Consider the following 11044-nt stretch of genomic DNA (forward strand, 5'->3'; position numbering starts at 1 on the left):
AACACCTGATTGGTTTAAACCACGATGACGATTTATATAAACTTTTTATTGTTTTTGAATCGGAGGGATTTTAATTGCCATGTGTCTGATTTAAAGACTTATTCTGTACAGAACACGTGTTGTGTGGCTGAGAGTGACGTTTAGAAGTCAGAGAGACTAAATCTGTTCAGATCACGGATCATCTACAGTGTGTTGTTGATTAAAATCAGCAACAGATCTCATGTAGAGCACTTTGCCAGCTACTCTTTCATAATCAAAACAACTGGAGACAGTGTACAAGCTGATATGTGGGTCTGATTATATTTTATTAAATCGGGATCGCACCACAGTGTTTATGTCACTTCCTGTCCAGCCTGAAGGCGTCTGGAATCGGATGGAAACTGTCCGACTTTACCGCAGCTTTCTGTCCCCGCCCCCGCTGCTGCCGCCTGCTCTCGTCCACTTTACAGGCGAGGCGCAGTTCATCTCGAACGAGCCTATTGTGTAGAAAAATAGTACAAGTAAACGTCCTGTTTGTTGATTTGTTAACGTCTTGATCGGAGGCCCGCCTTAAACTCAAACGACCAATGACAAATCTCCAAACAGAAGGCGGAAATAACCACGGAAGTATTTCTAAAGAAAAACACGAGAGAAGAGGACGACACGTAGGCTGTGCCTGTTTATGCTGTACTGAGCCAAATGGATTATTAATTAAATACATTCCAGCTCATTTCCGACTGCAATATATATCCGTTTGCTAGTTTAGTCAGCTTAGGTGTGTTTTTTGCTCCGAACAGCCGAAATGCATGCAGATAGAGGTGTACTTTTGGCCACTGAGAGATATGGCAGTGCAGAGTCCTGGATGTATTTTGCCAAGGATAGTGTGATGGAGAGGAGAAGACATGGAAGTGAAGGTGAATCAAGAGGAAACTCTGTTATTGGAGTTTTTAAAGTAAGGATTTATAACGTTTCCATGTACACAACCGTTCAATAATGTATAATCTCCTGCGACAGAAGCTTGATTGGGTCCAGTCAGATGGCTGAGCAGTCTACTCTATGTTTGAATAGTCTTTCATGCTTTTAAGTTGTAGAAAGTGTACGAGTAGATGTTATTTTGTATGAAAGGTTTTTTTTGTACATGGAGAACAAAACGCTGTTCAGTGTTTGAACCAGACTGACAGAAAGAGACAAAGATCCCTCTTAACTGTCAATAAGCATAGAAGAAATCAGGAACAGGTTCCTGTTTAAGTGGTAAGCACACAATAATGCTGCCTGTACCAAGCATGGTTAGTGGAGGGTCATTACTAGTAGAATATCAGCTGAATTTACTACAAACTGACAAATCACAATTTAAACCTCTTCATCCAACCGAGCTGAGTAGACTACAGAGGGCCCAAAGAAAAACGGCTTCCCTAAATATTTAGTGGCCAAACGGCACCGTTGTGGTTCATTATAACAGACGGTCACTTACGCTTTTCTGGAGTAGAAAACAAATAAAAAAATCCAAGTTCCAACAGTAGTGTCACCTGTCATTCAACACTGTGGGGAAATTGACTAAATATATTTGAACCTTTTATTTCAGAGTGTCTTTCTGCCTCAAGGCTATCCAGAGAGCGTCAGTGATGATTACCTGCAGTACCAGTTTTGGGATACTGTGCAGGTACAGTAAAAGATGCACCAAAACTATTCCAATTACTACCGTTACCATAGGATTAAATCTCTCTCTCTCTCTCTCTCTCTCTCTCTCTCTCTCTCTCTCTCTCTCTCTCTCAGGCTTTCTCCAGCTCTCTGTCAGGCACCCTGGCCACTCAGGCTTCTCTCAAAGGTGTCGGTGTTGGAAACCAAGAGGCAACAGTAGCTGCAGCCACAGTGACCTGGCTACTAAGAGGTGATCCCTTAAAATAGACAATACATGTACATTACTTGTGCATGGTAAAGACAACTTGCAAAGTTATGTTTCCCCTGCAGATGGAACTGGCATGTTGGGAAGAATCCTTTTTGCTTGGCAGAAAGGGTACGCTCACATGTCTTTTTTTAAGTGCAATTAAAGTTTTGGGAGCTTACATATGCTCTCCAGCTGTACTTTTTATTTGTGCTGCTCTTTCACTGATGGAAATTCCTCTTCATGATATTGTCTTTGTTCCAGGACTAAACTGGACTCTGAGGCAAAAAGATGGAGGTATGCATGACCACTAGACCACTAGTTTGAAATTAAGCAGTCAGTCTACTCATTATCATGAACCCATTTTAAGTTCTTTTTCCTTTTAATTTCTTTCCAGACTTTTTGCTGATGTTCTCAATGACATTGCCATGTTCATGGAAATATCAGCTCCATACTTTCCTGCTTGCTTTACCCTGATTGTGTGTACTGCAGGGATATTCAAGGTAAGAAGAAAACCTTTAAATAGCTTAAAGGGATACTTTACTCCATCTCTGTGTAATATTTGTGTGGGCAGTGTGTGCAGATAAACAGTGTGTGGCCTCCCACCGTGGCGCCAGTGCACGGACCTCGAAGCAGATGAGGTCTGCGGATATCGGCCAGATGGCGCGTTTCACTCAGTGGACCTCCCTGACTCAGTTTGCATCATCTGGCGGGCCTTGGCAGACCTTGGCTGCTAGGAGCTCCAGTGCATGACACCACAGAGGGAAACCACTCACTGATCATCTGCACACACCGCCATGACGGAGAGCTGGATTTAAATCAGCAGAATATCTCTTTAAAAACTCAAGGTTCAAATAATTTGCTTTTCCAAAAGATAAATAATTACCTAGGTAAGTGAACCTTGAGCTTAGACTTTTAATCAACAGTATTGTACAATATACATATAATAATAGACAAATAATACACATTTTGTGGATTAGGGTTAGTCTGCCATTTCTAATACAACAATCTCAGAAGACAAAATCATCACACAAAGACATTTGCAACCCGTGACTAGGGAGACCGTGCTTCATTTTAAGGGGTCAGGAACCACAGGCCTAATCTTTGTAGCCTGTTAATCAGACTGCTTGGCTGTTTTGTTTCATTTCATTCATTCATTATAATTAATATTTAATCTAAAAATATCAGATTATTATCAAAATATTCGGTTGTTGACCTATATCAACTTGAATTATTATGGCTTCTAGGTACAGTATGTATGGCTAAATATAGGCTGATCTATGTGTTTGTCTTTTCCAGTCCCTTGTTGGAGTGGCAGGCGGGGCGACCAGAGCTGCTCTGACTGTTCATCAAGCTCGCAGGGACAACATGGCTGACATCTCTGCCAAAGATGGCAGCCAGGTACTTTTTTACCTACAGTATAACTTCATCAGACTGTTTATCAGGGAGAGCACCACTATGAACGGTGTAATTACATGTGACATTGTACACAGTACAATGTCACATGTAATGTCACACAGTAAATCATGTTCTCTTCTATTTGAATTGTACCAGAGAAAAGTAGTAAATTATTACACAATAATTATGAATCAACATATACAGTCATATATTTTTTTATCTGGTGGGGCTGTGGACTGCAAGGTGGTATTTTTCATTCTTGTAATAAAGCCTTTTTTCCCCACAGGAGACTTTAGTGAATCTTGGTGGACTGCTGATCAGTTTGATACTCATTCCCCTCGTCACTGATAATCTAATGTAGGTATTGTTATACAGAACATTACCATAAGAATCTTCTACAGGGCGAAGAAGAGTCTGTCATGTCTCCTGTTACATCTACCCCCATTCACCCTCTCTATTTCTGCCCCTTAGACTGACTCTCAGCCTCTTTTTCCTCTTCACCATCCTCCACCTCTTTGCCAACTACAAGGCTGTGCGCTCGGTTGTCATGGAAACCTTAAACGAGGCGCGGCTTTCGATCGTGCTGCAGCAGTACCTGAGAGACAGACGGATGCTGAGTCCACTGGAGGCCAATCAGAGGGAACCAGTTTTCTTGGGTAAGAATCAGGAATTTGCTGACATTTTGTGACTATTTAATGTATAAAATATTAGCTGCGTTGAGACACAATATATGTTAATATTTGATATGTTAATTCTTCGTTTTTTTTCCCCCAGAGTTTAAGAAAACTGTGCCAATCAAACTTGGAGTGAGGCTACAGGAAGTTGTTCAAAGGTAATTTAATGTTTTGCTTATATGATGGAAAATTACGCACAATAAAAGTTTAATATAGTTTTGCTTGTTATTTTGTAGCCCAGAGGAACTGAATTTGGCTTTGAAGGGAAACAACATGCCTTACCTATTAGGAGTACAAAATGGTATGTAATCACCTCCACAGATCAATACTGTGTTTAAGAGCCGTATGACATACACTGTATGCTTTTTAACTGTGCTCTGTTTATCTCAGGCTGCGTATGTGTTTGTCTGGGACCAGAAGCATCAGTACGTGATGAAATCAGAGCAATGTGCCAAGCTGTGTGGCTCAGCAGCATGTTCCAGACTTCCAGAGAACATCCTACACAACAACAGCAAAGTGAGCCTTTGCCTCCACTCATTTTCTTACTTTAGATTAATAGAGTTGCTTTCTCCCTTCAACATATTTTTATGTTTTTGAAGGTAACTGGGAAATGGTACATGAGAGTCACAAGTTGATGGACACAATTTTCAATCCATTTCTTAAAAGTGAGCAAACACAAATCTGTTTTACCCCATAAAAAACAACTTTATTTTGTATACATTTTTTACCCATAGTTAACGAAATTTGTTACCATTATCAATTCAAGGTGTGGAAGCTGCAGGATGGGACATAAAACGAACCCTACTGGACTGGGATGAGTGGAGGGTTGAGTGGAAACCAAAAAGCAACTGAGGATTGAGACATCTCCAATCATTTTGCATTGTTACATCAAAAATTTGTCATATAAAATTTTGAATCGTTAATAAGACAGTTATATTTTGTAAGTATCCCTTGTTTGATTTATTCAGTGTTCAAATCTCAATGTGTATGAAAAAACTACATCTGTAAATGAAATTTCAATGACCGAATATTAATTGAAATGACGTTTTCTTTTTGACTGTAAAAGACATTGCATTTACCTCTGGACACTGCGGATGTATAATAACATGTACACATCATAAAAATGTTGTTTGTTCATTTTGACTGAGTGCCCTTCTATCTCTTGTCCATACGGTGGCGGTTATGTGCAATTAAATATGCCACAAAGAAGAAACAACATCCGTTGGTGTGGAAATAAAGGCTTGTGTCGCTAATTAACCGCTAAATGCCGTTGGCTATACAACAGTGGTTGATGCTAGACAAGCAAAACTATACGTTTATAAACTGTTGAGTACAATGTACTTATTTTAAGATTAAGTCTATGGCTTGTTGTTTCTGGGGTTTAAACATAACAACGCATGTGACGATATTATTTTGGAAATACCGACCGGATGTTGTAGCTTTATCATTGTTGGTCACTTGAACAACTCTATCTTACACACAAAATCAGTTTGTTTGTTCGTAAATTAAACGAAATTGTGTAATAAATGGGAAGATATAAATGTGCTTACAACTGCGAAAACTCCAGCGAGTCAGATGTGAAGTATTTTAAGTAAGTATTAACGTTTGTCACTCATAACGATTTCTGAACAGTCAAGATGGCTAACTAGCTAACATAAACATTAGCATGAATCACACGAATTTGAGAAAAGGATGCAGGGTGAGCCTAACTTGGTCAAGGCAACTGCTTTTACACTCGTTTTTAATGATTTTTTAAGCAAAAATGCCAAACATTGCCTGGTTCCAGCGTCTCAGTTGGCAGTTTGTCTTTGTTCGGTAAACAATGCAGGCTTGATCGAAGGGGTGAAATAACTTTGAAATGAATGGTCAGTGCAGTAAAATATACCCTCTAACACAAGTGTATAATTATGATTTATTGGACAGAATGGACTTTGATCCAGATATACCTTAACAAAAAAATTTCATCACTTTGCAACAACATTACAAAATTACTTTGAATGTATTTTGCTTACATCTATCACTCCAGAAATTAACAATCTATATTTTATATTGTACTGTACCTGCTTCCTTCCATTTTAGAAAAGCCTTGAGTAATGTTTTACTATGAAGAACTAGAACTAATAGGCAAACGTTAGTGACTCTCAATAGAGTTCCGTGTTGTAGTTCTGGATCAGGACTGTTTTAATGAGTTGTGTGCTACTACAGGTTTCCTTTGTACAATCCCCGAAAACTCAAGAAATGGCTTATCAACATGAAGTGGAAGGACTGGACTCCATCTCGCTTCTCTGCGCTGTGCATCAATCATTTCGAAGAACAATGCATTGATAGAACAGGCAAATGTGTGAAACTTCGAGAAGATGCAGTTCCCACCATATTTGCATCCCCTGGCGATGTACAGAAAAGAAAGGTTTGTATGTTCAAGTTCAAGACCTTAATTTGTCCCCGAGGGGCAAATAATTTTGCTGCAGTAGCATAAAAGTTGACATGTGTACATGACAACAAAGACGACAACATTGATTAAAAATACAGGATCAGACCAAATAGGGAAATAAATACCACAACATTAAAAGTTTAAGTCCAAGTATGCCTTATGTGCAGACGTTACTTATTCTTTGCAGAGGATGTAGTTATTGTGTATCTGTGGATCATGTAAAAAAAAAAAATTTAGTTTGAGAACAAAACCCTTTAATAGGCTAGCAACTTTGTGAAAAGAAAGCCTCTTTATTTGTTTCTGATAATTCTCTAACTCTGTCCACCTGATGTAGCCTTCCAGCAACCCAAGAAGTAAAATATACAAGGTGAGAGCTTATTATATTGACATGTAACTGTTAAATGTCTGTGATTCAGTTGTCATTGTGATCATTTTAGCAAGCTTGTTAGTCCTCTTTGATGGACCTCTCTTGGATTGGTATTAAACATCAAGGTTATTACATTCTGTTTGGGCTTCACTTTAGCACACTTTAGTCAGTATATTAAAAACGTATAATCACAATCCGTACACATTTTTGAACAGAGTGTGTTTCTCTGTATTGTGAACCCAGGCACCTGATGTTAAAGGCTCAAAGGTGATTCCAGCCCAGTCTCAAACAACCACTCCTGCCACGACAAAGAGAAGAGTCCAGAACAAAGAACCCAGACAGACAGAGGAAGAGCCTGCTGGGTATGTTACCATAGACACAGAAGTAGTCTCCTTACTGTCCACAGTTTAGTTTTTCTCTGTTGGCATAACATTTCTATGTAATGTTGTACAGAGCTAGCTTCTCTTGAAGATGCTGATCAGTTGTTATTCGATTTCTTCATGCCAAATGGCCATTTCTTTCCAAATTGTTTTTTTGCAATAACTCAGATTGGCAGAGGATCTGAAAACATACATTACCGGTCAAAAAGAAAGAAATTTAGCAATTTCCATTGCACTCCATTATAGACAGAATACCAGCTGAGATCAGTTGCATTGCTTTTTCTAACCAGGGCCGCAGTTTTCAGATTTCATCATGTGCTTGCATAATAATAAAAGGGTTCTCCAATGTTTTATCAGTTAGTTTTTTTAAATGATATCAGATTAGTGAACAGAATATGCCTTTGACACATTGGATGAATGGTTGCTGATAACGGCCAATGTAGATATTGCATCTAAGATTAGCCCCCCACTCAGATCAACTGGTATTCTGTCAATTATGGAGTGGAATCATCATCATCATGTTGTACCCATATGAATTGTTGCTTTCTTTAATGTGTTGACCTTGTCTGGTTTTATGTTCAGAGACAAAGACCCAAAGAAGTCAAATGACAAATGGAGGATTATAATAGATGAAGGGCTCATGAAGATAAATTCCTTTCCACATTTTTTCCATGGAGATTACTGTGTACCACGGGTAAGCGGTATTACATATTATAGTAAGATAACTCATCAGCGTTTTGAGAACTTGATGGTCTCACCATGTTTATTTGAATTGTGGCAAGTATGATATGACATAAGGCAAATCAAAAGCTTTTTTTTGTCAGAGTTTTACCTTCATTATTGCAGTTTATCATCAAAAACTGTTGTCTTCATTGTTATATCCAATTTGTTTATTTGTATTTTTCACATCCACCCAAAGGATATTCAGTGGGCTCCGGATGATAACTTGAGTGTGAGTATTCCTCGTAGTGATCTAACATCACAATATTTTGTATTTTATACTCTGACTTTTATATTATGAAGCATTTTAAATCAACTATCCGTCTGTAACGTTCACAGACGGACTGTGAAGATCCGGAAAAGGTGATAGAGGCAAGTTACAACATGATTACTGGAATGTATTGCAACATAAAATACAGACTAAAAGGATTGGGATTATGCTGCCATCACATTGTATTTATGCATGATGTGACGTTGTGATGGCAGGTGAACGAGCCGTGGCAGTGGCTTGGCCTGGACGTCAGAGGACCACTGCCTCAAACACTGAACGGACACAAATACATCTTGACTGTGACAGACTACTACTCCAAGTGGGTGGAAGCTGTGCCTATGCAGTCGTGTCTCCCTCCAGATGTGGCGAAGCAGATTGTGGACATCATTGCCCACTTTGGATACCCATTAAGCATCCTCTCTAGACTGCCTCATGACATAGTCCACAAAGTGAGTGCCATATTGCTTGAACTGCTCATATGTTGTCATAGAGAGATATTGTTAAGTTGTTAAAATGTATTGACGTGGAATAGCTCTTACAATAACATCCAAGTTGCAATCGGACATATCCCACTTTTAATACTTAAGTTCCTGAAACCAAACAAACATAGATGCCACTTATCAGCCAAAGGCTGTCCCTAAAGGTTCAATAAAACCTATTGTAAGCGATATAGTGGTGCACAGTATGTATAACCCTCATAAGACTCTGCAACCCCGTTGTTCTGATCTTGTTCTGCAATGACATGAACGTTCTCAAGTTGGTAACATGTGATCTTTACCATTTCTGCCATGCCATTTAATGTGAATGCAGCATATGATTTGTTGTTGTCATAAAAGTTATTGCCATTTTTATCTTGGTTAAAATATCCATGTGCTGGATTTATTTGACTATCCAGCACAATTATCCAGTACAATTTCCCCTTGTGGGATTAAGAAAGTATACATTTTCAGTCGTAGTAGTAGTAGTAGTAGCAGTAGTAGTAGTAGTAGATGATATCCTCGTTGCTTAGGGTCTGCTTGGCAGAAAGACGCAGGAGTTTTCAGAAAGACTAGAGAACAACACATCCACTGAGCAACAGATGTGAGTGGGATTGTAGCTTGCCACATATTTAGTTTTATAATAAAGTATTGGTGTCCCAATCAGCCAGCGTTTTTACGTAGATATAATGTCTGAATATATCCATGCTAGATCAACAGAGAACTGAAAGATCAGCTGAAGGTCACCGTCACGCTTGTCGTCTATCACCAGCAGACGGGCACCTTGGATTTGATCACACAACAGCTGATTGACAGGTCTGTACTCACCAATGCAATGACAACATTGCAGACAATATTTATTCACATCTTACTATATCTGTATTGCATTGATGCACTTCCCAGCTTCAACCAATTGGTGTTGTTGGCCAGCTAGCCAGAGGAATATAGAGAGGAATATTGAAAAACACAGTAAATCAATAAACTAGTACAGAGAAAAGTTTGGACAAATCTGATATTGTAGCTCTTCTCAGCAGCATGCACATTTTTGGTTGGATTTTTTTTTAATTGATAAATGCATTAAGCAGACACCTATAACTGAACTGTTCTCGTGTTTTTTCTTTTTTTCTTTTGCTGCTCCACAACAGGATGGTAAGTGATGTAATAGAGGATCATGCAGCTGACTGGGATGTCTACTTGCCTGCCAAGGTATTCAGTCTGTGTTTCAAAGAGCACTCAAAGACTAAGAAAAGGCCATTTTCAGTCCTGTGCTGTAAGGGCCCGGAGCCCATCCAAGCGCCCAGAGAACTGAATGTAAGTTTGGGTTGGGTTTGGGTTTGGGTTTGGAATTTGTGTGTGTGTGTGTGTGTGTGTGTGTGTGTGTGTGTGTGTGTGTGTTTTTTCTGTAAAATAACTCTTGTGTTCTTGACTCTCTGTTCCACAGTATGCTTATTCCAAGATCCGAGAGGGTGCTTTCGTGGTAAAATAGATATTTCAAGTGTATTTGGTGAGTTTAATATATTTTTGTGCCAGTACATAATTTTACATAACAATCTACGTTTTGCTGGGGTCATGGAATTTATGAAAAAACTTGGCATTTTCTCAAGGTCTGAGAAAACAATGGTCATGTGACACTCAGTATTTATATTTTTCAGGTCAATTGATGTGGAAGTGAACTGGGCTTGGTTTTATTAACAAACCAGTATTTTTCGGTCATGGGAAGTATGGAAGGATTTCATGGAAAAGTGCTGTAATTCAACTGTACTTCATGGTCAAAGTGGGACCATGGTAACCCTAATGGTTTGACCAGTATGGGGATTTTGTTGACTGGACAGGTACGGCTTCGTGACATTTTTATCCTGTTAGAGTATACAGTATTTTGTTAATGTTTATCCATCAACTCAGTATAAGGCCATTTTTCGTCTTGTATAATAATTTTGGATGTAATATTTTATTTCAGATGCTAATGTTGTATAATAAAGATTTGCCTTATAAATGCAACCAATGTAACAGAATGACCAGCAAGCAGTTTGTTACTAGAGGGGAAGTCAATGTGTCATGACAAACTAAATACAAGTCTTTTACAGTCCAAGTCATGGTCAGAAGTTTAGAAAGGTGATGTTTATTAAGGCTTGAGCCATAGATAACACATTTTGTAAGTTGGCCTCCTGTTTACAATGCCACCAAGTGGTATTTCTTGACTATAGGTCAGCTGTAGTCGAAACATTTCAGTTGGCAAATTTAAGGCTGCTGTGCCTGATTGTTGTTTAATGTGTATATAAGATGTAAAATATGTATATTAATATAAAAAACATGTGGAAAGTGAGAGCAACAGTGGTGCCAGTGGTAATCGGAGCACAGGGGGCTGTGACCCCCAAACTGAGAGAATGGCTACACCAGATTCCAGGTAAAACATCAGAGGTCTTTGTCCAGAAGGGTGCAGTCCTAGGAATAGCTACTGCGCAGAAC

At 38.9% G+C, this 11044-nt stretch overlaps 2 protein-coding genes across 2 annotated transcripts; both read left to right on the plus strand.

Moving 5' to 3' along the window:
* Positions 1-602: 602 nt before the first annotated feature.
* On the plus strand, positions 603-5058 carry rusf1 (RUS family member 1). The gene is made up of 14 exons (XM_034893438.1): positions 603-931; positions 1562-1639; positions 1753-1867; positions 1948-1993; positions 2126-2158; positions 2259-2364; positions 3161-3262; positions 3546-3616; positions 3731-3915; positions 4034-4091; positions 4170-4234; positions 4324-4449; positions 4533-4598; positions 4700-5058. Exons 1-14 carry the CDS (start codon positions 782-784, stop codon positions 4783-4785), a joined length of 1287 nt encoding a protein of 428 aa, XP_034749329.1. The 5' UTR covers positions 603-781; the 3' UTR covers positions 4786-5058.
* A 204-nt stretch (positions 5059-5262) lies between these two features.
* On the plus strand, positions 5263-10315 carry zgc:153292 (uncharacterized protein LOC100003014 homolog). The gene is made up of 12 exons (XM_034893447.1): positions 5263-5524; positions 6139-6340; positions 6699-6731; positions 6975-7093; positions 7694-7805; positions 8031-8063; positions 8171-8203; positions 8318-8551; positions 9291-9394; positions 9724-9889; positions 10020-10082; positions 10231-10315. Exons 1-11 carry the CDS (start codon positions 5460-5462, stop codon positions 10062-10064), a joined length of 1146 nt encoding a protein of 381 aa, XP_034749338.1. The 5' UTR covers positions 5263-5459; the 3' UTR covers positions 10065-10082; positions 10231-10315.
* The last annotated feature ends 729 nt before the right edge of the window (positions 10316-11044 follow it).

The sequence above is a fragment of the Etheostoma cragini genome, chromosome 15, assembly GCF_013103735.1.
Source record: "Etheostoma cragini isolate CJK2018 chromosome 15, CSU_Ecrag_1.0, whole genome shotgun sequence".
Classification (NCBI taxonomy): Eukaryota; Metazoa; Chordata; class Actinopteri; order Perciformes; family Percidae; genus Etheostoma; species Etheostoma cragini.

Excerpts from the sequence above, each read along its gene's own strand:
- rusf1 (XM_034893438.1), top strand. The coding sequence starts at position 782 with ATGCATGCAGATAGAGGTGTACTTTTGGCCACTGAGAGATATGGCAGT. Across the intron at positions 1,994-2,125 it reads CTTTTTGCTTGGCAGAAAGG|GACTAAACTGGACTCTGAGG; the intron begins GTACGCTCACAT and ends TCTTTGTTCCAG. Across the intron at positions 4,092-4,169 it reads CTACAGGAAGTTGTTCAAAG|CCCAGAGGAACTGAATTTGG; the intron begins GTAATTTAATGT and ends GTTATTTTGTAG.
- zgc:153292 (XM_034893447.1), top strand. The coding sequence starts at position 5,460 with ATGGGAAGATATAAATGTGCTTACAACTGCGAAAACTCCAGCGAGTCA. Across the intron at positions 6,732-6,974 it reads CAAGAAGTAAAATATACAAG|GCACCTGATGTTAAAGGCTC; the intron begins GTGAGAGCTTAT and ends TTGTGAACCCAG. Across the intron at positions 8,552-9,290 it reads CTCATGACATAGTCCACAAA|ATCAACAGAGAACTGAAAGA; the intron begins GTGAGTGCCATA and ends TATCCATGCTAG.